We start from the raw sequence: 25,037 nt of genomic DNA, 5'->3' as shown, positions 1-25,037 counted from the left end.
TCTTAGATAAATGCCTAGGAGTGGGATTGGTGGGTCAAATGACATATTAGTTTTCTATTGCTGTGTAACTACATATCACAAATGTAATGGCTTAACACAACACCCATTTTATTATCTGACAATTCTCTACGTCAGAAGTCTGGGTGGGCTCGACCAGGTTCTTTGCGTAGGGTCTCACAAAGCTGAAATCAAGGTATTGGTCAGGCTGGGTGCTTATTTGGGAGAGCTGGGAAAGAATCCACTTCATCCTCCTGTTGGGGGTGGGTGGGTCTTTCAGCTCTTTAAGGCTACACACATTTTTTCTCACACAGCCCCTCCATCTTCAAACCAGCAATGCATGTTGAGTCCCTCTCACACTTCTGGACTCTCTGGTTCTTCTTCTGCTACCAGCCAGAGAAAACTCTGCTTTTAAAGGACTGGTGTAATTAGATTGGGCCCACCCAAACAATCTCCCTTTTGCCATGTAATGTAACCTAATCACAGGAGTAACATCTGGGAGCAAAGGTCATTGGACCATCTTAAAATTCTGCCTACCACATATGGTAAGTGTATGTTTAACTTTATAAGAAACCATCAGATTGGGACTTCCCTGGTGGCACAGTGGTTGGGAATCCTCCTGCCAATACAGGGGACACGATCCTTGGTCCGGGAAGAACCACATGCCACGGAGCAACAGAGCCTGTCACCACAGCTGCTGAGCCTGAGCTCTAGAGCCCGTGAGCCACAACTATTGAGCCCGCGTGCCACAGCTACTGAAGCCTGTGCGCCTAGAGCCCGTGCTCCATAACAAGAGAAGCCACCACAATGAGAAGCCTGTGCACCACAATGAGGAGTGGCCCCTGCTCGCCGCAACTGGCGAAAGCCCATGTGCAGCAACAATGACCGAACACAGCCAAATAAATAAATTAATTAATTAATTAAAAAAAAAAAAAAGCCATCAGACTGTTTTCCAAAGTGGCTGTACCATTTTTCCTTCCCATCAGGAGTGCATGAGAGTTCCAGTTGCTTCACATTCTTGCCAACACTTGGTACTGTCAGTCAGTTTTAGCTGTTGATGAGTGTGTAGTGGTATCTCAAGGTGGTTTTAATTTGCATCTCCCTAACCCTAAGTTCTTTTCTTATGCTTATTAGAGCATAAAATTTTGTTTGATGAAAGGTTCTGCTGCTTTACAAAAAGATTTACATGCATTGGCTTAGATAAACTGTGTGGCTCTTACAGAATCTGTAATCTGTGAATCTTTTAATGGGGCCCAGGGCCCATCCTTTTTTGAAGCAAAACAGTCTCTCAAATGTAGGTAAATCATCAGTATAAGCACCGTGCTTTGTGTGTGGGTGAGAGATGAAACCAACAAACATTTCTTGATTATCTACAGAGCCACAATCCCAAATCTGAAATTCTGAAATCTAAATTGTTTTGAAAACCAAATGTTTTTTTCTTGGTTGGCACCAAAATCCACTGGTAGCAAAACCGGACGCGAACTTCTTTGGGGTTTTTGTTTTTGTTGTTTTCTTGCAGAAGGACCCTCTGTTGTCCCACGCTTGTGTCGGCTGCCTGGAGGCCTTGCTTGACTACCTGCATGCCCGGAGTCCAGACGTCGGTAGAAACTCTCCCCATTCTCTGATGTTCCCATGGGGGAGATTGGACGGGGCCAGCACCTGCCACCCTCCCACCCCAGACTCCCATCCTCTGTTCTGTGATTCACACTCATTTTTTTTGGCCGAGCCATGTGGCTTGCAGGATCTCAGTTCCTCAACCAGGGATTGAACCCAGGCCATGGCAGTGAAAGCCCAGAATCCTAACCACTAGGCCACCAGGGAGCTCCCTGATTCACACTCATTTCGTTTAATTCTTTTAACAATACTGCAAGGGCACTGCCATGCCCATCATACAGATGAGGACGCTGAGGTTCAGGGAGGTTAAGCAACTTGCCCCAACCAAGGTCACATAGCTCTTAAGTGGCAGAGCTCTTCCTGTTGCCTGCCTCCCACAATAGTGGGATATGTGGTCTCCCTGTGCCAGGCAGCATGGGTGGATAGAAGCCCAGGAGAAAGAAACGCCCTGGGGTCAGCTTGTCCGATGCCCTGCCTTTGCTGATCAACCCTTTTTTGAGCCAATAGGAGAAAGTTTTCTTTAGCAATGTTCCAAGGCCTTTGGAAAAGCAGCATTAACAACACACGGTTGACTGGTGTTTCCCATAGCACTCCATGTGGCCTCCCAGCCCTGGAATCGGTTTTTGCTATTTATCCTCCTGGATGCTGGAGAGAATTCCTTCCTCAGAGCTGAGATCTTGAGGCTCATGACCCTGGTAAGTGCAGAAAGGATGGTCCTGTGGTCTGAAGAATGTCATCCTCCAAGAAGGTAGAGGGGCTGGATGAGCCTTCACCCTACAAGAAGCCTGCCTAGAGAATTCCTCTGAATGCCCACATCTCCTCTGCCCAGACTACCCAGACATTCTTTCTCATTCACTCATGAAACACTGACCAGGCCTGCCCACCACCTGCCAGATCCTGTGCTGGGTACCAAAGATGTCAGTGAGCCAAATGTTCTGCCTTAAAGGCCCCTCTGTCTAGAGAAGGAGATAGACCAGGAAATTAATAGTTAAAATATGATGTTATTAATGGAAGAGTAGAAGATAATGCTAAGTGCCTAGAAAATGGTAAGTGCCCACTGAATAAACAAGGCAGCAAGCCTGTGAATGATAGTGAAGTGGATCAATGAATAAATCAATGGTTGGTGTAGGAACCCAGAGAAAAGAGTAATTGCTTCTGCCAGAGCTGTGAGGGAGAAGTGAGTATGAATATAGTAAGCACCCAGTTAATGCCTGTATTTCTTTAATAAAATGAAAGCATTGAGCAGGGAAGGTTAACATTTTAGCTGAGGCTTGAAGGATTAATAGGCAAAGAGAAGGAAAAGTATTGCAGGTACAGTATTGAAGTGAGAACAGCAGGTATATGAGAATGTGGTGTGTCTGGGTAACCACACGTAGTCTAGTGTGAGGGTCAGGGTAGGAGTGGCGGGACTGAAGGGGTCAGCAGAACAAACTCTCAGAGTCTTGCAATCCTCCTCATTACCTCACTCTCCTGTGACACAACCCCACCCCTGCCTACCAACACTGAGCTCTTGAAGGCAGAGTTCTGTGGGCTTCAGATCCATGCCTCCAGCCCAATGCTGAGCCTGACAGGGCACAGCAAATATCTGTGAATGAAGGAGATGCCGAATCACTACATGTTTGGGGCTTCTCTCCCTGGGCCAGTTTGTGCGGTTCCGGAGCAGCAGCATCCTCTCTCGTGAAGAGGTGGGCCACGTTCTGCAAGGCGCAGCTTTGGCTGACCTCTCTACCCTCTCCAGCACTACCCTCCAGGCTCTGCGTGGCTTCTTCCTGCAGGTGGGTGGAAAGGGGATGCTATTTAGCCAATGTGAGGCCAGACCCTCTGTACCATCTTCCCTGTGGAGGTGGGGAGCTCTAGCCACAGCAGCCAACGGGAGGTCAGGAGTACAGGGGGTGGAGGGTAGAGAGGGCCTCTATGGAGTGGGCACTGAGAAAGCCTGTCTTCCCTACCCTCTTCTCCCCGCCAGGTCCAGAGCATGGGCCTCCTGGCTGATCATAGCATGGCCCAGACCCTGCAGGCCTCCTTGGAGGGTCTTTCCCCCAGGGCCTCCAAGGCCCAGCCTCCCCTACAGGACATGATGTATCCTTTCTTGCAACTGGGAGCTTTGGCCTGGGCAGGGTCACCCAGGCAATGGGAAGCTATAGGGTCATGCTTCAGGACAGAGAGTTGCACTGTCTTATAAGGCAAGCAGCGGTCAGTGAGAATAATTAACAGTGGTAGCAATGACAATGACTTGCTGTTTATTAAGTTCCTACCGAGGGCCAGTCATGTTACATGCACTGTATCTAATCCTCACAGTAGCTAGGAGAGTTAACACAGTTGTAACTTAGCTCAGAGAGGTTAAATGACGTGCCCAGAATCACACAGTGATAGCATTAGGATTTGACCCCAGACATGACCATCTCCAAAGTCATATCACCAAACTCAGAAGGGAGCTAGTCCTTCCCCAGGAGCTTTGGAGAAAGTTGCCCAAGCCCGGTTGGCACAGACGCTGCCCTAAGCACAACATGGTGGGGGAGGGTGCTGGGTGACTGGCACGTCCCTGAGAAAGCCTGGGGCTGTGGGCAGTGCTCACTGGCCCTCTGAGGGGTTGTTGTGGTGCTCCAGAGACACTGTGGTCTGGAGGTGTGTGTGTGGCCTCCCTGGCTCTCCTCCTAACCCTTTCCATGGAACGTTCCCTGATGTATAGCAACTACCTAGCCCAGGTGTTCAGGTCCCAGTTTTAGAATCCATCCCACTCTTCTCAGGTGCACCTCTGCTCTTGTCTGTTTTTCCCTTTTTGGGCCCTGGAAGTGTGGTTCTCCCATGGCTGGCCCCACCTCTCTGCTGTTCTCCTCTCATGTTTGCTGCCAGCTGCCTGGGAGGAGCGGCTGTATCCCTGGCCCACATCAGAGACTGATCTCAGGACCTGAAGGCCCAGAAACAGAACTGAGACCTGGAGAAGACAAAGTCAGGGCACACTGGTTTGGGGGAAATGGATGACAACTGCAGCCGTGCATCTGGAGCCATTTACTCCATTGTTAAAATAGAATCAGGAAATAGTGATACACTCACATGCCTGTGTGGGCTCTCCAAAAATATTTCACTTCGCACTTACCTTGGCTCCCTCCAGCTGGTTCCTCAGCCAGGATGGATGGCCTCCTCAGGGAGAGAGGGGGAGGGATTTGTTCTGCTAACACCAGCTGGTTACCTCAGTTGAAGACATCAGTTAGGCCATCCTTGGGGCAGAAGGGGCAGAGAAAGGTCATGTGTTTGGTGCTGCTGTGGTCCAAGTGCTCTGGGAAGTACTTTACCTGCTGCTTCACCTCAGGTGAAAGTGGAGAGAGGTACAATTTCCAGGCAAGGAAGGTGAGCACAAAACCTTCTCAGCCTTCTTAGCTGAGGGAAACTGCCCCAGCTCAGCTCTTCCCTGGCTAAAGTAGGTCCCCTGTGTTCCTTTCTCTCCCGGCCCTCCTCAGAGCGTGTATTTGTGCACACACGTGTGCAGTTCTTTCAATGTCTGCCCTCCACAACTGCCCGCGCGTGTTCTGAGCTCAGCTCACCAGGGCCTTTAACTCCCTTCCCGCCTGTCTGCCAGGGCCCCAGTGCCTGTAATTGGCTAGCCCTTGGGTCTGGCTGGACCGACCCTACGCAAAACTGGGCTGAACTCCGTCCTAATGATAGGACAGGGAAGGACCCCACGAAATTGGGTTAGAACTTGGTGGATCCGAGGGGCGAGCTGGGTATGCCCCAACTCTGCACTGCACGTTACCTAAAAAAGTGTTAGCCACGACCCACTAAACTGATCTTGACAACTGCAGTTTAAAAAACACTCAGCTGGTACCTCCCTGGTGGTCCAGTGTCTAAGACTCCCCGCTCCCAATGCAGGGCGCCGGGGTTTGATCCCTGGTCAGGAAAGTAGATTCTCACAGGCAACTAAAGATCCCGCGCGCCGCAGCTAAGACCCGGTGCAGCCAAATAAATATTAAAAAAACCCCAAAACACTCAGCTAACGAAACAGTTTCGGGGAGGGCGCTGGGGAGGCCGCCCGGCCGGCAGGGGTCAGGGCCTCATTATTGCTGACGCGTCCTTTACTATGGACACACACCGCAGGCTATTTCCTCCAACTCGACCTTAACGCGGCAAGTGCGCAAGCCGCCACGCAGGGTGAGCGGGAGAGAACTCCCACGGACCTCGGGCAGGGCTAGCGCCGGAGCCTACTGGGCGGGGCCGGAAGTTAGGTCAAGGAGCGGCAGTCGCGGCCCGCGATCTTTGGGCAGAGGCGGCGCTCGGCAGTCCCTGCGTGGCTGCTCTGGGACACTGTGAGGTTCTGCGCCTCTGCCGGTCGTCTGCGGACCCTCGAGGCGAGGTGCACGCTGACTCCTGTCCGCCCGCCCGCCCGGCCTGGTAGGTGGGGGCGGGGGCGCCGGGCGGGCAGGCTCTCGTGGTGGTGGGGGGGGGCGGGGGAGGGACCGAGGGCCCAGAATTGGCTGCACAGGATGGGGGTTGGGATTCGCGGACCCGGACGCCTCTCCTCATTACAAAGACTTTCTCTTCCCGGAGCTCTAAAGGCTAGGGGCAGCGACCCTGGTCTCCGAGCCCGGGTTGCCGGCTCAGGATCCACCACCAAGCCACCTCTGCAGAATGGCCTCGGAGTCGCACGCCCAGCCGGGAAGAGCTCTGGGGACTCCTGGGGCAGGGAGCGGGATTGAGAGGCGGATAAGTGGGAGTAACAGTAGAGACAGCGGGATCTGCCCCACGCAGTACGCTTTTTCGGCTTTCTTTTCCCACTTCTTCCTGCTTCAGTCATTACCGGCTGTCTGATTTCCCCTGGCCCCAAGTTCTGCCTTAACCAGTGTTTGGTTCCCTTGAGTCTGGAGTGACGGTGGAAGGTAAGGGTTCTGGGTGAGCTTGAACTATTTCTTCCCATTCTCTAGGCTTCAGTTGTCTCATCAGCGTGGGGCGGGGGCGGTCCTCTGGTTGATCTGTGTGGGGTCTCACTGTCAATAACTGAGCATCTCTAGGACACACCTAGGTGTCCTAATAGAACAGTGGCCAGCTCTGAGGTAGCCTGTGCACATTAAGACTCTTGGTTTAGCCTGAGAATCCATGAGTGACTTTGGGCAGTCCCCTCATTTTTCTGTGCTTTGGTCTCCACGTTGGTAAAATTGGGCAGCTATCATCTGAGTAGAGGCTGCCTCTGACTACTGTATTTAATACTGCACTTTACTGACTCCCTCTCATCTTTCTATGCTTGTTTTACAACTTTATTGGTTGTCTTTTAACCCTACTAGGGATGAAAGTACCAGTGTGCAGGGAATTTTGTTTGTCGCTGCCGTATTCCCGGCTCTAGAACAGTGCTTAGAACATGACAGGTACTCAGCAGGTAATTGGGAAATGTTGCCTAGATAGGAACAGGTGTTGCTTGTGGTGCCTATGGTTCCTAAGAGAATAACAGCCGTCTTATCCCAAGACTGTCTTGCCTCCCTTCCCACCCTGCACCCCTTCTTCCTATCTGTTGACAGAAGTCAGGAAAGGTGGGAAACCCCAGAAGTTTCACATCTCTGACTGCCTGGGCCTCCTGAGAGGCCAGGATGGGGAATTGAGAGGCAATGATATTGACCAGGCCCTTCTTCCTCAGGCACAGTGCCTCACCTAGCCTTCTGTCTCTGCAACAGGGAGATGACTTCCTTATCCGCATTTTGCAATGAGGAAGATGGAGCTCAGAGAGGCTGAGCAATTTGCCCGAGGTCCCGAAGTCAGGCTGAGGCAGAGCCAGAGCTCCAGTGCAGGGTTCCAGGCGTTGATCCCTGTTTTCTAAGCATCCCTGCCTTGCTGACTTTATCTTTCTCCCTCCCTCCTATCATCCCATGTCTTTTGTCTTTATTTTGTGTCCTTTGGTCACTGGCCCTGGGCTAGGAACTGGGGCTCCAGGGCTTCCCAAAGCTGGGTTTTTGGTATTTGGAGGCTGTGTCATTATCAGCCTGTTGCTGTTCAACTCACTTTCTGTTTCCTATAACACCAAGCTCTGGGTCTCACTTTCTCTGGGTTACTCCCCTAGCTCCAGAGTCTTGGATATGGACCTTCTTCAGTTCCTGGCCTTCCTCTCTGTCCTGCTACTGTCTGGGACAGGAGTCACAGACACCCTGAGGACCTCCCTGGACCCAAGCCTGGAGATCTGTATCCTTTGGGGTTGGAGGTGTTTTTGAGGGGCCTATAAATGAGGTTTCTCTATACCCACAACCCCTTGGGAGATTCCAGGGATGGAGCAGACCCCCCTAATAGGAACGGTGGAGAAAAAGTAAGGTGCTCTAACCAGACTTGGTCAAGTCCTGTTCTGAACCTCAGTTTCCCCATATGTTAAATTGAGAAGGCAAGGCATATATCTCAGAGCCATGAGGATTCTTGAGGATTGTACATGTGCCTCTTTCTTTTTGGGTGAGACCCTGGCCGGAGACCAAGCCCTGGCATACTGGGCTGCCTACCCAAGGGCTGGGTCTTGAAAGAATAGAAACTCATAGAGAAGGCTGGGGGGCACCCCAGGCAGAGTGTACAGTGTGAGCAGAGGGGCGGAGGTTCTGGGAGCAGTGAGTGGCTGTGGGAGATTGGGGAAAGGCCACGGGGAGGGGAGGACAGGAGCCAGGTCCTGAGGGTTGTATTCAGGTTGTCGGGTGTGGAATCCTCAGTGAAGTGGATGAATGATATGTTTGCAGGATTTATATGTTTCTCAGAGAGTGTATTCATTCCCTGGGGAGTCCCAGGCATGCACATCTACGCCCCTGGCAGAGACTTGCTGGCCAGGGTGGGTCCTCTCGATCGGGACCACTGGATTATCCAGGCAGGAGAACTGGTGCCAGTTCCTTAACTTAATGCTGCTCAGACAAGAAGATGTTTGAGGTGAAGCGGCGGGAGCAGCTGTTGGCGCTGAAAAACCTAGCACAGCTGAATGATGTCCACCAGCAGTACAAGATCCTTGACGTCATGCTCAAGGGGCTCTTTAAGGTGCATGCAGGCAGGCAGGGGGCAGCTCATGGCAGGCCTGGTCTTTGATCTGGGCACTGATGGATGCGTAGGAGTTCCCCAAGGGGATGGTGTTCAATGAGGGGGAAGCACATGCACAGAAGATTTTTTTTTTATATATATAATTAATTTATTTTTATTATTTATTTATTTATTTTTGGGTATGTTGGGTCTTCGTTGCTATGCGTGGGCTTTCTCTAGTTGCAGCAAGCAGAGGCTGCTCTTCATTGCAGTGCACAGGCTTCTCATTGCGGTGGCTTCTCTTGTTGCGGAGCACGGGCTGTAGAGCGCAGGCTTCAGTAGTTGTGGCACGCGGGCTCAGTAGTTGTGGCTCGTGGGCTCTAGAGCGCAGGCTTAGTAGTTGTGGCGCACGGGCTTAGTTGCTCCACGGCATGTGGGATCTTCCCGGACCAGGGCTCGAACCTGTGTCCGCTGCATTGGCAGGCAGATTCTTAACCACTGCGCCACCAGGGAAGCCCTTCACAGAAGATTTGAAGTAGAGTTGAAGTAAATGGGGCTGGGGCCGGTCTGGGAAGACCTTTTCAAAGCCACTCAGCCCAGGTGGGGTTCCCTCAGGTGCTGGAGGACTCCCGGACAGTGCTCATTGCTGCAGATGTGCTCCCAGATGGGCCCTTCCCCCAGGACGAGAAACTGAAGGATGGTATGGTCTTCCCAATCTCTCCCTCTCCTCTTCCCCCCTCCATCCTTGATCTTCTGTAGCTGCTCCTTCCCTCTTGTTCTTGTCACTCTTTTTTCTCTCTCTGGAAGTACCCTCCTGTGGCACCTTCCAAGGAGTCTCTTTGGGTAGTTGGGCACTTAGTATATGATTCTCCGAGTGTTTCTCGGCTCGTTTCAGAGCCAGTTTCTGTGTCCCTGACACAGATATATTCTGTCGTGTGGTTTGGTGTTTGAGACGGGGGAACTAGGGAGGAGCCTTTGCCCACTTCCACTCCAGAAATCCTTGCCTTCACTACCCTGACCCTCCTGGTAGAGATGGCAAGGGTTGTTCCCATTTATAGGAGAAAAAACTGAGGCCTGTTGAAGTGACTGGCCCATGGGAGCAGTTACCATCACTCTTTACTACTGTTCTAAAAGCCTCAACTCCCTTAAATCCTTTTTGAGACAAGGTGAGACCAACATAGATAAATAAAAGAATATTTTTAATCCCTTCATCTCCTCTTCCAAGAATTTCTCTTCATTGGTAATTTCTCCCCATTAACTGGTTACAGTTCTAACAGTAGAGTTTGTTAGGTCGCACTGTCTGAGACAAGACCGAAGGAGCTTTTACATACTGAATGTTGGGCACGTTACAAATATCATCTCTAATCTCCACAATAACTGAGGAAGGCACTGTTACCTCCAGTTTCCACATGAAAGAGGACAGGTGGTTTGCCTGGCTCTTACCTGTAAACCAAGCGAACTCCTGAGTTCTTTGCGGTTCAAGATTGTTCTGAAGCCCAGGGGTCCCTGCCCCACTTGTCTCAGACCCAACCTGGCATATCTTTGTAGGAGTCTGCTTATCTCTGTGTGGCCTGGCCAGTGCTGGTGAGCGCTGCCTGGGCCTTATCTATAGGGGTCACTGAAACAGGGGCTGCCACCAGGGCTGGGTGTGTAGTTACTATTCTTCATGCTAGCCTGGGTCGGGGGACCTCCCACCATAATGGACACTAAACTCCTTCTAAACTGATTTGTTGACTAGAGGAAGGATATTGGTGGGAAAACTGACCAAATTCAAATTAGGTCTGTGGATTGATGTATCAATGTTAATTTCCTGGTTTAGATAGTTGTGCAATGGTTATATAAGATGATAACATGAGAGGAAGCCCAGTGAAGGAATTTTGAGGTGTATTATGTAAGTCTAAAATTATTTCAAAATAAGAACATAAGCATTTAAAATAAAATTGGGCATACACTAAAAAGAAAACAAACCCTGATGTGTTCCCTGGCCATCCTAACAGAACTGACCCCTCACAGACACTGTAGTTGTGTTAACACGAGGGCCCAGCTCTGGACATTAGGACACCAAGTTGGGGAGGTTAGGCCCAGTGAAGCCTCATGGGATGCATATGCCTCCATGTGCAAAATGACACCCACCTCTCTGGTCCCCATGGTAAATGAGTCTTCTGGGCTGTGAGATAACAGGGGAAAGAGCATGTCCTTTGGAGTCAGACAGCCCTGGGTTTGCAGCCCGGGTTTGCTACTCACGAGCCGTCAGCTTCAGTTTCCTGTGTGAGAAATGGGAATAGCAGACACGTCTCCCTCTAAAGGTGGTTTTGATGATTCAGTGACCTGGTAGACATAAAGCCCTTAGCATGCACTGTACATGTGGTCAGCAGCCTGTGGGCCTCAGGCACCGTTCCCCTTCTCTGATTAGTGGGCTTGCCTCTGTTCTCTGGAGGGTGCGTAGGGCTGGCCAGGAGGGCTGTAGAAGGGCATCTCCCCTGGCCACTCATCAGGGTCCTTTCACCAGCTTTCTCCCAAGTGGTGGAGAACACGGCCTTCTTCGGTGATGTGGTGCTGCGCTTCCCAAGGATCGTGCACCACTGCTTTGACCACAACTCCAACTGGAACCTCCTCATCCGCTGGGGCATCAGCTTCTGCAACCAGTCGGGCGTCTTTGACCAGGGCCCCCACTCGCCCATCCTCAGCCTGGTAAGGACTAGGGTGGAGGAGGTCCGGGAGCCCTCTGTCTGGTGGTACTCTGTGAGCCACGCATCTGCCTTTAGTGAGGCCTGAATGTCAGCCCTTGGTTGCGTTTTCTGTGATAAGCCTTGGGCCACCTTGAGGTGCCCTTTCATGGGGTTCTATGCTGACCTGGGTCCCTAGGGGTCACCACCTGCCCCACATCTGTTCAGGCCTCGGAGGGAGTGGCCCTTGGGTGAGCAGGAGGCAGGAGAAGGCAGAGGATGACTAGCTTTTCCTCATCTGCAGATGGCCCAGGAGCTGGGAATCAGCGAGAAAGACTCTGACTTCCAGAACCCATTTAAAGTAGACCACACAGAGGTGAGCTGCTGGGACCTGTGGCCATGTCTGCTTGGCCTCTGCTGAGCCCTGGGAGGCCAGCGCCTGCAGGGGCTGGGGCACCTAGAATGGAGTGTGAGGGCTTTGGACTTGGAGCCAGAAGTGCCTGGGTCTGGGCCTGAGTATCACTCGCCCACTGGTACCTTCGGGCAAGCTGCTGGCCCTGTCTTAGCCTCAGCTCCCTGTCTGTCCATGCGGTGTGGACCTCAGCTGTGAGGGCCAGTCAGAGGCTATGAACACATCCATCCCAGTGCACGGTAGGCACTGTTCCCATCAGGCGAATGTCAGGGAAGCCATGGGAGGTCAGGCCATGCTTCTCTGCCCTTGAGCCTGTGAGCACCCAGCCAGGCTTCTGTCCCACATTCCTGCACATGTTCTCCTCCTAGGGGCTGAGGTGGGCTCTGAGAGCTGGAGGCTGCAGGGGAAGCACGACAGATACGGACACACAGTAGAGGGGAGGGAGAGATCAGAGGTGGCAGGGCAGGGCCTGAGCGGCAGGGAGGAAGGGCCAGAGCACTGTACTCCTCAAATCATAGGCTCTCCTCAGGTGTAGGGAGGGGCCTCTGAAGGTTTAGGATTTTGCTGCTGTTTCATGGATGCTGACAGGTTAGAGACATCAGAGTTTATTGCAGCAAAAGCAGTTGCTGTTGGCCTGGTCATGTGGGTTTCCTGTACTCCCCAAGTCCCAGGAGGGTGACACAGAGGGGCCCAGGCAAATGCCATGCATGCAGTGGGTTTGCATCAAGTCTAGGAGCACCAAGCTTGGGAAATTCACCACCTTTATAATGAACAGAAGCAAACCAAGTCTTTGCAGGCAGACATCACCTCATCCTTCATGGTTGCTTTCTGCAAACACAACCTGAGAAATGGCCCAGGTACAGAGTTGTCCGGTGTACCAGCAAGAATGTGCAGGGTGATAGAGATCGCCTCCCCACAGTCCATCCATCAGCCCTACGTGTCTTGGCTTAACTCACATTTCTACGTGAATGTCCTATTCCATGATTAATCTGATCAGTAGAGACTAGGACCACATTTGTTCAGCTGTCAGACTGCTGTCAGTAGGACTCTAAGCAGCAGGATGAGGCCACGCACAGTGTTGATCTCAACCATGTGCTCCAGGGTCCTGGACTTAGCCAGCTCTGATAAGGCCTGGGGGGGCGGGGGCAGTAGGTCTTACATTCGAAAATCAGCATGCGGTTGAAGACCAATCTATCATCTGTTACCACCCATACAAGGGTTTAGACTGAGCTGCTGATCTTTGATGTCATTGCCAGTGATTACAGGGGCCAATAGATAGACCCAAAGCAACGCTCATCCCCAGTGGAGAGGCCTTCTGTGGCCCACTGTCTCCTACATGTTACCACTTGATTTGGGTCACCATTGCATTGTTTGGCTGAGCCCTGGAGGCAGTGTTGCTGCTGAGTTGCAGCCTCAGTTGCCCTACATGGCATAACCAGGGTCGCTCAGGGATCAGCAGAAGCAGATGGATTTGTATGTCAGATTGAAGCAAGGTTGTACTGGTCTGTGTGTCTGCACAGGGTTACTCTGGGAGCTGCCTTTGATGGTATCATGCACAGCAGAATAGTTAGGACTGACTGCGTCTATGTGAATTTTCCTGTCACGTGGTTGAGAATGACACACTGGACAGTGAGTCTGACTCTCAACTGCAGCTGCCGCTTGGCTTGGGTGGACCCTAGGATTGTTTTGCCAGGCGGCAGTGCTGGATCTAAAGGACAAAGAGGATTAATTGTTCCACACACCTCCTGGGGTCCAAGGCACTCCCTCCCCAGATTATTGGTACAAAATCAACATGTCACATCCCAGGACCTATAATTTCACTTTTCTCCAATTATTCCCTACTTTAACCTAGACTTTTTGTTCAGAAGGGTCATATGTGAGTGGGACAAGGGCATTTTTGCAAGATTTCTGCAGACACATATCTCCCATCTTGGCCCACATGGGCCACTACAGGGAGACTTGGCAAGGAGCGTACTCAACCAAGTGGTCATTATTCTTTTTTTTTTTTTTTTTTTTTTGGCCGTGCCACGCAGCATGCAGGATCTTAGTTCCCCGACCAGGGATCGAACCCGTGCCCCCTGCAGTGGAAGCGTGGAGTCTTAACCACTGGACCGCCAGGGAAAGTCCCCCAAGTGGTCATTGTTCTAATGATTTTGGGCCGTACTGTTCCAACCAGGGACTCTAGGTAGCTGAACCAGAAATACAGAGTCCTCTGCTTTGTGTCAGTGTATGGTGGTGAGTGTATTGCCACATTTAGTACAATGATGCATGTAGGTGGCAGTGCCAGTCAACTGGGCTGTTTAGGCTTGATCAGCCTTTTGATTCTAGTTGGTCTCATCAGAGAATTGGCTATGAGCATCTAAGCGAGTGACCCAGACTGTCCCATGGTCAACCACAGTTTGTTTCCACAGTTCATGGCCCCCAAGAGGGATGGCCATCTTTGATCTGCCAGTTTGTAGCCTGCTCATCTGGCAGACCAGATGGCTAGGACACTGACAACAGTCAGTAAGAATACAACATGCCTGGTCACTGGGAATATTGTCTAGGCAAGAGTGACGGCTTTTAATTCAGATTGTTGTCTTATTAGCCTTCATGGCAGTTGGTCTTCCAGTGTCATCCCTGGGGCTAGATGGCTGCTGCTGCCCATGGTCACCTGTGCCGAGGGTTCCCAAAGCCGCCCCAAGGTTGATGATTCGCTAGGAAGACTCACAGGACTCAGTGTGTACTTGTACTCGAGGCTATGATTTATTACAGTGAAAGGATCCACAGTAAAATCAGCAAAGGGAAAATGCTCCTTGGGGGAAGTCTAAGGGAAACCAGACACAAGCTTCCACGAGTCTCGCCCAGTGAAGTGACACAGGACACGATTTATTCCCCCAGCAACAGGTTATAAAAATACATGTGAAAAGTTGTCTATCAGGAGAGCCTGTTGAAGACTCAGTGCCCAGAGTTTTTACTGGGAACTAGTCACGTAGGCACCCTCTGCCTAGCACATACCAAATTCCAGACTCCAGAAGGAAAGTGGGTGTTTAGAATAAACCACATTTTTGCACAGTTTAGGTGCAGTGAGCCACGCTTATCAGTTAGGGTGATGGGAATCCCTCCCAGAAACCAAGTTCCTAGACACCAGCCAAGGACCAGCCTTGGAAACAAACCTTCTAAAAGATAGCAGTGAGGCCAGCTATGTTAACTCGTCTGCACAGCACCATCAGCTCTTAATTTAGGTGAATAATCAGAGGACAGGCCTGAGTATTCAGAGGAACCTCTGACTCGAGGGCCCTGTTGAACTAGTGGCTTTGCTTCAGGTGCCAGAGTGGGGGATATGGTTTTCCACCCTAGCGTAGCTGCCTCCCCTTCATGTAAAACCAAGATGACACATCCTTCAAGGTTGCTTGCTGCAGTCACAACCCTGATAAATGGCCTGGGTAAGAACAGTCAGGGCTGGGTTCTTGGTATACGTGGAAAAAACATGCAGGGATGCTCAAGGCCATGGCAGATTGCCTTTCCCAATGAGGGGGCTCCCATGGAGATGCTTTTTTTGCTGTGTCACTGGCTCTCCTTGCCCTGCAGATCGTGAATGCCTCTCACACACGAGGAGGGTGAGAGCATGGGGCACTGAGACAATGGGCTCCAGGATAGATGTAATTTAGCTTCATCATAATGTGCTCTGCTTGGGCATACCTCAGAAGCAACATACTTTCCTTACTTTTATTGGCTGGGGACGGTCCCAAGATTTTACTCACTTTTTGGTATCCCGTGTGGACCTGTCCACCAGCAACAGCCCAGGTTTGCTCCGCTCACCTTGGATATTCTCTCCATACCAGTGGGTGTTCCGGGAGTCCCCTCCTACTACATACCCATCACTAGAGCCAACTTGTATCAGGCTTCGTGCTGGCCATGTCCCAGTCCAGAGGGAGCTGGCCCTCTCCCTGCTCTGAAGATGCTCACCGTCTGTTGGGGAAGGTAGCAGAGAAACACAGTCCCAATCTAGCACGATCTCTGTACCAGTGCAAGAGGGAAGGACCCATGCGAGGGAGCCTATGGAAGTAGGGGGTGGAGGCTCTGGGATAAGTAAGGAGTGCGGGGTTGACCAGCTCAGGGAAGACCTTCCCAGGCAGAGGGACCAGCTTGCACAAAGGCTCAGAGGCATAGTACATGCACTTGTTCAACGTTTAGTGAGCATCTACTGAATCCTAGCCACTAGAGAAGCGTTCTAGCTCTGCCCTCCTGGGAATGGCATTCTTGTTGGAGGAGATAGACAGTCAATAAAAAATATATGATAGGTGGTGTTAAGGGCTACGGAGAAAAAAAGCAGAGGAACGTGGTTAAGGAATTCCAGGGATAACATGGGAATACAGTTGCTATTTCACATGACTCGGACACAGAAGGTTCTTACTGCAAAGACGTGAAACAGCAAGGGAGCCAGCTCTGTCTCTGGGGGAAGAACATTCCAGGCTGAAGGAGCAGCAAGTGCAAAGGCCCTGAATTGGAAGCATATTTGGAAGGGTGGGGAGTGTGAGAGGGGGTGAGGTCAGAGTTGTAGGTCAGAGCACAGGACCCTTGCATGTCTTCTCAAGGGCTTTGGCTCCAAGACACATAGGAGCAGGGTGAGGGTCTCTGACTTATCCTTTTAAAGGATCAGCCTGGCTGCTGTGTGGAGAATAGTGACGGGGACCAGGGAGGAGATGGATACTGGTAAGGAGGATGCTGTGCTTGTCTATTTGGGAGTTAATGGTGGCTTGAACCAGGGTGACAACAATGGTGCTGGTGAGGAATGGTGAGATTTTGGTTCTGTTTTGAAGGCAGAGCCAATAAAATTCACTAAGGAAGCAGATCTGGAGTGAAAGAGCTGCATTAAGGATGACTCGACGATTTTTTACCTGTGTGTGTGGAAGAATGGGGCTGCTGTTTCTAAAATGGGCAGACTGGTGGGACAAGGTCGAGGGCTGGATCGGGGATCAAGACCTCGTTTCTGGACCTGATGGGCATGTGAATGAAGATGTCAAGGAGGCAACTGGGTATATGACTGGATTTCAGGGGAGAGCTTAAGCTAGAGCTGCAAATGTGAGAGGAGCAGAGGGGCAGGGCAGATACAGCAGTGGTGTGAGGCCTGAGGCCTGAGATGTGCCTGCACTTAGAGATGGGAGACTGAGGAGGAGCAGCGGAGCTCCCCAGGACGGATCAGCGAGTGCTAGTGTCGCAACCCAAGAGGGAATAATTCCCAGAGGCCATGTGAGGAAAGGGACAAGAAGGAGGAAGTGATCTTCCTGTCAGATGCTGCTGGAGGGTCAAGGAAGATGAGGCTGAGAATCAGCCACGGGATTTAGCAGCATGGAGACATGCCATCAGCGATCTCAGTAAAAGCTGTTTTGGTTGAGTGGTGGGGACAAAAGACTGAGTTTGGAGAAAATGAGAGGAAAGGAAGTGGACGCATCCCGTCAAGTACAGGTGACGCTTTTGAAGAGGTTTTTTTTTTTTTTTTTTATGTTTCAGGTGTACAGCATAGTGATTCAGTTTTTTTTTTAATTTTAATTTATTTTTATTTTTGGCTGTGTTGGGTCTTTGTTGCTGCACGCGGGCTTTCTCTCGTTGCGGCGATCAGGGGCTACGCTTGGTTGCACAGGCTTCTCACGGCGATGGCTTCTCTTGTTGCGGAGCACGGGCTCTAGGCATGCGGGCTTCAGTAGTTGGGGCTCACGGGCTTAGTTGTTCCATGGCATGTGGGATCTTCCCGGACCAGGGCTCGAACCTGCGTCCCCTGCATTGGCAGGTGGATTCTTAACCACTGCGCCACGAGGGAAGCCTGTGATTCAGTATTTTTACAGACTATACTCCATTAAAAGTTATTACAAGATGATAGCTATAATTCCCGATGTTGTACATTATATCCTTGTCGCTTATGATAAAGGTTTTGTTTTCAGGGGGAGCAGATCAACGGGAGACTAGCTGGAGGAGGGTGTGGGTTCCAGGGGAGAGTTTAGTGTGATGGGAGAGACTACAGCACGTTTGCATGTTGATGGGACCCCCCCCCCCAACCTATTAGGAAGAACAATGGTGTAGGGGTAGGAGAGTTGCTGGAGCCTCATCCCTGAGGAAGGGAGGGGGGAGAGGAGAGCTGGTGCCTGGGGGGAGGCATGGCCTAGCCTGGAAGAGCAGTGTGGGCACAGCAGCAAGTGGGTTGGTGGGTATGGTGGTGGGAGCTTGTGGAAGTTGTCTTCTGAGTGTTTCCATTCTTTTTGGAACAGGAAGCAAGGTCAGGGGCTGCGAGTGAGGAGGGGAGGAGTGATGGAGGTTCGAGGAGAAGGTGTGTCTAGGAGAGCAGGAGAGTGAGTAGACCAGGGGAACATTCTGGATTGTCAGGCAGCACGAAGGGTCCACTCGAGGTTAGCATCAGAATTTAAAGTAGGCATTAGCCAGACCTAGCGGGGAGGAGATCCAGGAAAGGGATAGGCGTTGTTTCTCTTCCTCTTCTGACCCACCTAGCTGGGGCTGGTGAGGCCAGGATCTCTTGACTTGTCCTTCCCCAAGCCAGAGCCAAGAGTGTGGAGTCCTCTGTGGCTTGAGGGGTCTCCCAGCTCCTCCTTCCTCCCAAGAGGATCAGAATTAACTTGTAGGGATAGGAGGCAGAGTGTGATAGGGAAAGCACTGGTCAGGGAAGTGGGAGGCCTGGGGGCTAGCCCCAGTTGGGACTAGCTGTGTGACCTGAGCAGATCACTTACCCTCTCTGGGCTGCACTTCTCTGACTTTACCCCATCTTCCAGACTTGTGGTTCAGTCTAACATGGTAGGTGGATTACTCCACAAGGTGGAGCCCCTAATTTGTTTTTAATGTCTACCTTGATCACACATTTATCAGATTTATCGTATGAACAAATAAAATGGGTGTATTTCACAATAAAGTTACATGAGTTTTGGGTACTATTGTATCTCATATTCTAATGTGATTCATTCATTCATTTAAAAAATACATGCTAAGTGCCATCTATAAGCCCGGCAGGCCCTGCACTGGGGGCTTGTGGCTCAGTGAGCAGCGTCCGACACGATCTGCCTGTCCTCGTGGAGAGTGTGGTCCAGTGGGGGCAACAGGCACGAAACAGGTGGTCACAGAGGCAGGTGATGGCAGGGGAGAAGCACTGAGAAGGAAACAGAGGAGGCAGCCCCAGCCGGGAGCCAGGGCAGGTCCCCAAGGACAGTGACAGCTGAGCTGGAGCTAATGTGGCAGAGCGGGTGGGGGCTGGGAAGAGCCACAGCACATGCAGAGACCTGGAAGTGGGAGCGAAGGAACCCAGGGACCAGAAGTGAGGGAGGAGGAGAGGGGGGCAGGGTGGACCTGCAGATGCAGCTGTGTGGAACCTTGTCCTGAGAGTAATGGCGAGTCGTGGAAGGGTTTAAGCAGGAGTCAGCTAACTGAAAAGTAGCTAACTGCAGTGAGGAGAATGGTTTGAGAGGGGCCAAAGAGGGTGTGGAGAGACCCTGGGAGATGCCCAGATTTATCAGGAGGGCGGTGGGGGAGGTGATGGCGGTACCAGTAGGATAGGCGAGACGGAGAGAAGTAGACGGGTTTGAGACTTAGGGGGTACAATGGGCCAGGCCTTGGCAATGGACTGTGAGGGGTAGGGGTGGGGGTGGGGGGAATGCTTGGTCTCTGCCCTGCTTGCCTCGACTGGGTTGTGGGGCACTGCTGTTCATGAGGACAGAGACTCTGGAAGGGGACTGGGTTTGGGGGAGATGGAGCCGTGCTGGGTTTGGGGCATGTTTGCACATTAGTGGAGGTGTCAGACAGGCATTTAGATAGGGAGATACACGTTTGAGTGGTAACTGACCATAGGGGTGGAACGGAAGCCCTGGGATCAGATGAGCCAGTCTGGAGAGTGGGGGAAGAAGAGCAGAGGGCCTGGGGATGACCCCAGCTGAAGTCCTCATCCTCCTCCTACCCAGCTCGCCCTGTGTTTCCATCTCCTCACTGGGTACCACCGTGCATCCACTGTGGAAGCCACGAGTCTGGGCACCACTGTTGTCGACTTTCCACCTCTTTCAGGCTCTGACGGTTTAACCTCTGGCCCACCTGCTTCCCGTACACTCCCTTGCCTAGACGTTGCAACTTGTTCGCAAGCGGCAGGACCCCTGTTGTCTTACTCTTGCCGGCTGCCGTCTCCTCCTCAGGGTTCTGGGGGTCTGTGGTGGTCTTCGGCTCTCAGCCCCTTCACCCTGAGTGGAGTCTTTTTGTTGTTTCTCGGATGCGCCATGCAGGTCCGGCACCTGTCCCTCTGCTTGGAATGTCCTCTTCCCTCGTCCTGTTTGCTTGGCAGGCTCCTGCTTATCTTCCAAGGCCCGCTCAGCAGTTTCCCCAAAGCCCATGTAGCTATCTCCATGTCTGCGGGCTGCCCGAGGGCAGGGCCTGTGTCTGAGTGACCTTCCTGTCCCCACAGCAGCCTAGCTCAGAGGGAGCTCTTTGCTGCCAGCAGATTTAATCAGACCACTCTGCTCTTCCCCTCAGTTCATCACCAGCACTGACCCTTTCCAGAAGGCCCTGAGAGGAGAGGAGAAACGCCGGAAGAAAGAGGAGAAGCGGAAGGAGATCCGAAAAGGCCCTCGGATCTCAAGATCCCAGTCCGAGTTATAGCCCTGGAGCAGCCCAGGGCTCAAGGGGCCAGGAGGAGGCCAGTCGGGAGGAAGAGGAGAACGCAGCGGTATGACTGGTGGTGAGAGCTGGCTCCTGTGAGAGGGGAGGCCGAGTTTGCTCAGCCCCCTGGAGCCGGCTCTGAGCCGCAGCTGAAGGGACTGGGCTGCAGAGGGCTGCATTTCTTCCCAGGGACCTCCCTGGAGGGGTGCCAAGGGAGCCTTCAGAGGGCGCTATGCTGCAAACCTAACCCTGTAGAGACGCTGGGGGGAGCAGGAGGGATCCTGGGCTGGACTCTCCCGCTGGGTTAGGACCGCTGGCCGGCTGGCTGCTGCCCTTCCTGGCGAGGCGGTAGAACTAGGCTCTGAGCCATGTGTGGAGGTGTCATGCCTGGTGCTGGCCCCACAGTGTCACTGAGTTGCCTGGCACAGTTGTCCCCTGCAGAGACAATAAAAGCCAGCAAATGCTCTGGGCTAGCAGGTTGGTTTGGGCCCCAGGGAGCTGTGAGCTGTGAGAGGGGCCTGGGTCGGGGGATAGGGGGCCCTCAGATGTAGAGACCACCTTAGAGGATATTCCTCCTCCTCAGAGGAGCCTCAAGCCGTGGCGGGGCAGCAAAGCAGGGGCTTGGCTTTGACCTCCAGGTCCCTTCTCAGCACTGTCATGGACAAGGGATCAGTGTTGAGAAGGGACCAGAAGTATCCTGGGAGGGTGTTTAGCCCCAGACAGCCTTGGAGCAGCATGATCTCTGTCCTCAGCTATCCAGGGAAGTCATTGAGCAGGCTCGGGGAAGAATCAACTTGTCCTCTCTGGCAGCGCAGGGAGACCGTAGCCTGCGGGCGGGGGCTCTTGGGGAACAGGCTGCAGCTCTGCAGGAGGCTGTGCTTTGTAATGGTAGGGCTGCTCCAAGCTGGATTGATCAGACAGCAAGCTCCCTGTGTCAGGAGGTGTGTAAGAAAGGACCAGGGCCATGGAGCAGGGAAGCTGCAGAGGGAGTTAGGCCCTGAGTGGGCAGCCGCCCTTCTCATATCCCTTCCAGGCAGAAAAGGGAGGGGCTCTGGGGGGAATTCTAGCTCTGTCTCTTTGACTTTGCCAAGCCAGGGGAGAGACACACAACTATCCCCAACCCTCTACCACTAACAGTGCCCAAGGGAGACCCAGGGTCTTAGCCCATCAGACTTGCTGAGTGACCCTGGCCCACCCCTTCCCTGTGCTGTGGCTTCATTGGTGTAATGAATTTGATAATGTCTGAACCCTCTGGCCAGCCCTAAACTGCTTCTCTGAGGTTGGGACCTGGCTTCTCAGTGACAAGAGCCCTTCTCTGATGGTTCTTCGGTCGTCCCGTAGATTTGCTGAGCACCCACTATATGCACAGCCAAAGAGAGGAGCCCAGTCTTAACTTGTGTTCACCTCTGTCCCATTTAGCATCTTTGTCCTCCTGGGTTCTTCCTTCTACACCTTCACTTCTCACCATCTTGATTGATCCCTTCCTCTACACCCTCCAGTGGGCCCAAGTTTTCCCATCTGACACCTTCAAAGGTACAAACAGAACCACTCTGCTCTCCTCCCTGGGCAGCTCCACCTGGGAGCTGTGGGAACAGCTGCAGAGTGGGAGGCACTGTGCCCATTTACCTGACCTCCTGGTACTCAGGTAGCCCTCTGCAGAGGGTTACTGAGGCTCTGGGACGGGAAGGCGTTGGACCAAAGTGAAAGTGAGTCATATGGTATGCCAGCAGACAGTCACCCCCCACTGTGGGGAGCCCTGTGAGAGCCACTGAATGGTGGAGTTGCAGGTGGCACTGTCCAGCTCAGTGCCTGGTCCAGAGCAGGGCAGCAGGGTTTGGTTTTCTGTTTCAGGGTGAGACTAGCATAATCTATACCAACCCTCCTGCATGTAAACAATGAAAAGAACTTGTCTTTTTCCCCCCCAAGTAAGGTACTTTATTTATTATGTTATACATGTTAATTATAAAAAGTAATTTAAGTAATACTGAAATACCAAGAAGAAAGTAAAATTCACCCTAAATCCCACCATTCCCATAACCATCACTGACACTCAGCTCTTGGGTCTTCCATCCTTTTTGTCCTTCATGTGACACACAGATCACGTGTAACTTTTCAGTTACAGTAGCTACCTTGTATGGGCACTGTGTGTCAGGACTTATTCTAAGTGCTGGCTTGCATCAGCTCCTTCTGCCTCGGGGCCTTTGTCCGTGTTTTGTGTTCCCCTAGCTATGCCAGATGCAGTTCTCTCCTCATAATTTTAGGTTTTGTCTTAAATATCAATGCCTGTTTTCTTCACCAGACTGGAAGCTCTCAGAGGGCAGGAACTGTCTCTTTGCCTGCCACAGAAATGTTCAATAAATATTGTCAAATGAGTGTGCAGATGATCTCACTTAATCTTCACCACTACAAGGGTGCACTGTTTCCCCCGTTTTAGAGATGAAAAAACTGAGGAAAAAAAAAAAGTTATTTAACCAGCCCAAAGTCACACGGTTTGTAAGTGAATCCACATGGCTGCCTCCACCCAGCCTTTGAACTCTTAAGTCTTGACCACAAAGCAACTGCTACCTCTCACAGACTAGCAGGAAACATAATGTTTCCTTTAAACAATATATCGTGGAAGTCTTTGTCAACAGGTATATTCATCAGGTCCTTATTGGGCTTCCCAGCTTTTCCCAGTTACAGCGGACTCTGATGAGCTCCTTTGAGGGCACACTTCTCTGAGCACTCATACGTTTATTCCTTAGTATAAATTCCTAGAAACCTGCACAGTTGTTTACATCGTGACCAACTGCAACACTGGAAGTGCGGTGGCTGAAGGAGTGGGAATCCGTGGGTGGGTTGCGCCTCAGAATCCCTGCGGAACTTTGTGAAGATGTGCTCGGAACCCACCTCAGAATGTCTGTGGTGGTTCCGGGCACTGGCATTATTTTAAAGGACTGCAGGAGATTCTGAGGTACCCGGGGTGAGGCAGCTGGAGTAAGCGCGTGGTCGCGGCAGTTGCAAGGGCGCAGGGTTTGTAAAATACTCTCCGTACTTGGGCAGTTCGCGAGCCTCGGTAGCCACCTTTGTAAGGGGCTTGGGAGAAACGCGACGTGAACGATCTCCATACTCCTCCGGGCCCCAGTGCTGGGGTCCAGTTTTGATTCTACCCGCCTCCCAAGTGGGCTGGGGGGCGGGGGCTAGGGTGGGGGAGAGACAGCTGGGACAATGACGTAATGTGCTCAAGGCTCACTCTGGGGGCGCCCACCGGGCGGGGGAGGTGGAAGGTGTTAACCCTTCATTCCCCAGCGGGTGGATGGAGTAGCTTGTGGAGCCGAACCAACAGAAAAGGGAGCGGTTCCTTTAAACTACGGGAAGGAGGTTGGGCTGAGGACCTGGAGGCTTCTCTTCGCATTCGCTAAGAGGCCGCCAGGGGAGGGGCCTCGATATGCAAATCTGAGCTGCTGATCGTTGACGCGCCATCACCCCACGCGCCGCTTCGCGCGCCGATTGGCCAGGACAAGCCTGGTCCCATTGACAACAAACAAGGGGGCGCGCGCGGCCTGGGGGCGGGGCCACAGAGGGCGCGGGTTGGGGCGGGGCAATCCCGCCCCGCCCCGCCCGCGCGGCGCAAACATGGCGGAGGCTGGCACCGGCCGGTGAGGCGGTAGGGTGTCATGGGCGGTGACGGCGGCACCGCCCCCGCGTCTCCCTGAGCGGGACGGCAGGGCTTCCTCTGCACCGAGCCGGGCGATGGACGGGAGCGGAGAGCTGGGGGGTCTGGAGACCATGGAGACGCTCACGGAACTGGGCGACGAGCTGACCCTGGGGGACATCGACGGTGAGTGGTGGGTGGGTGGGTGGGAGTGCGGGGGCGTGCGGGGAGGAAGGGGTTACGGCGGCGCGCGCGGGTGCGCGTGCGCCCACCCCCCGGCAGCCCCGTCTCGCGCGGGAAGACCCGGCAGGCGCGGTCGACCCGGCTGTCCCCATCCCTTCCGGGCGCTGTGGGTTTGAGCCCCGCCCGGCCGTTCCGCTCGGGCAGGCCGCGGGATCTGCTTAGGGGCGGCTCGTGTCCGGAAGCACGGCGAGGGTTGTGGGGCCGGGAACGCGGAGCCGGGGGCGTCGCGGGGGCCTGGCGGGAGCAGCCTGAGGAGAGCGCGCGGCCGCTGCCTCCTTCGCGCTCCTACACGCGCGGTGCGAGGTCACGCTTGCCCGCCCAGTGGCTCCGCGTCGCACCTGTCACTCCACTCCCGGCCGCGTGGGCGGCTTTGGGATTCCCCGGGCCGGGACCCCAGGCTCTGCGCCCTCACCCCTGGTCTTCTCGGGGTTGAAACAGGGCCGAGTCTCCTGGCGCCTGGGAAAACTTTGGGCAGCGAGCGGCTGCAGAAGCAAGTTGCTGATGAAGCGAGCGGTGGCGGCGGAGTGTGGACGCATCTCTCCGGGATAGACACCCGGGCGCTCCTGCTGTCGCGCTGCAAAGGGAGTTGAGCAGCAGGAATTTTGAGTTGTGGCCCCTCGGGGACAGGCTGGGGAGCGGGTGGCCTTTGTTCCGGCGACCTTAACAGCGGAGAGGAAGAGCTGGTAGGAGCACAGGGATCATTTTGTGATCACGGAACCCAAGGTTTGGAGAGGGTCAGCGACTTGCCCAAGGTCACCCAGCTGGTTACGGAGCACAGTTCCTGGGCCAGTGTTGGTGTCGCTGCTCCATCAAGTTTTCACCTGCTCCTTGGGGGCGAGGAGTCCAGTGAATAGGTTAGTCATCATAATAATAACTCTGAATAGGTGGG

At 53.0% G+C, this 25,037-nt stretch overlaps 3 protein-coding genes and 1 long non-coding RNA gene across 7 annotated transcripts in view; 3 read left to right on the top strand and 1 right to left on the bottom strand.

The window, feature by feature from the left end:
• The window catches only part of MEI1 (meiotic double-stranded break formation protein 1), a gene marked incomplete at both ends in the record, with an annotated part of 68,757 nt that extends 64,247 nt beyond the window's left edge, over window positions 1-4,510 (top strand). Inside the window, 5 exons of the mRNA XM_081248088.1 lie at window positions 1,517-1,598; window positions 2,200-2,306; window positions 3,255-3,386; window positions 3,578-3,690; window positions 4,465-4,510. Coding sequence (XP_081104214.1) covers window positions 1,517-1,598; window positions 2,200-2,306; window positions 3,255-3,386; window positions 3,578-3,690; window positions 4,465-4,510 — 480 coding nt within the window. The remainder of the gene's footprint in view (window positions 1-1,516; window positions 1,599-2,199; window positions 2,307-3,254; window positions 3,387-3,577; window positions 3,691-4,464) is intronic.
• Window positions 3,245-5,547, bottom strand: LOC308624638. The gene is made up of 3 exons (XR_014016989.1): window positions 5,435-5,547; window positions 4,709-4,829; window positions 3,245-3,380 (listed from the first exon to the last, which is right to left on the bottom strand). It is a non-coding gene; the product is annotated as an uncharacterized lncRNA (long non-coding RNA).
• Window positions 5,548-5,853: 306 nt separating this feature from the next.
• On the top strand, window positions 5,854-22,644 carry CCDC134 (coiled-coil domain containing 134). 4 transcript variants are annotated; one of them, XM_081248093.1, is made up of 8 exons: window positions 5,854-5,997; window positions 7,652-7,770; window positions 8,471-8,592; window positions 9,187-9,271; window positions 11,081-11,262; window positions 11,542-11,613; window positions 12,446-12,506; window positions 20,146-20,260. In XM_081248093.1, the coding sequence occupies exons 2-8, from the start codon at window positions 7,668-7,670 to the stop codon at window positions 20,160-20,162; spliced, it is 642 nt and encodes a 213-aa protein (XP_081104219.1). In that variant the 5' UTR covers window positions 5,854-5,997; window positions 7,652-7,667; the 3' UTR covers window positions 20,163-20,260. The 4 variants fall into 4 exon arrangements, with proteins under 4 accessions (XP_081104219.1, XP_081104220.1, XP_081104218.1 ...); XM_081248092.1 differs by lacking the exon at window positions 12,446-12,506 and adding an exon at window positions 6,397-6,482 and having other exon boundaries at window positions 5,862-5,997; window positions 20,146-22,644; XM_081248091.1 differs by lacking the exon at window positions 12,446-12,506 and having other exon boundaries at window positions 5,863-5,997; window positions 20,146-22,644.
• Window positions 22,645-23,859: 1,215 nt separating this feature from the next.
• The window catches only part of SREBF2 (sterol regulatory element binding transcription factor 2), a 62,175-nt gene continuing 60,997 nt past the window's right edge, over window positions 23,860-25,037 (top strand). Inside the window, exon 1 of the mRNA XM_081249731.1 lies at window positions 23,860-24,091. Coding sequence (XP_081105857.1) covers window positions 24,004-24,091 — 88 coding nt within the window. The 5' untranslated portion in view covers window positions 23,860-24,003. The remainder of the gene's footprint in view (window positions 24,092-25,037) is intronic.

This window comes from Mesoplodon bidens (assembly GCF_964165515.1).
Source record: "Mesoplodon bidens genome assembly, chromosome: 11".
NCBI classification, from domain to species: Eukaryota; Metazoa; Chordata; class Mammalia; order Artiodactyla; family Ziphiidae; genus Mesoplodon; species Mesoplodon bidens.
The sequence above is the reverse complement of the archived record's forward strand: the minus strand, read 5'-3'. Positions and strand labels throughout refer to the sequence as shown.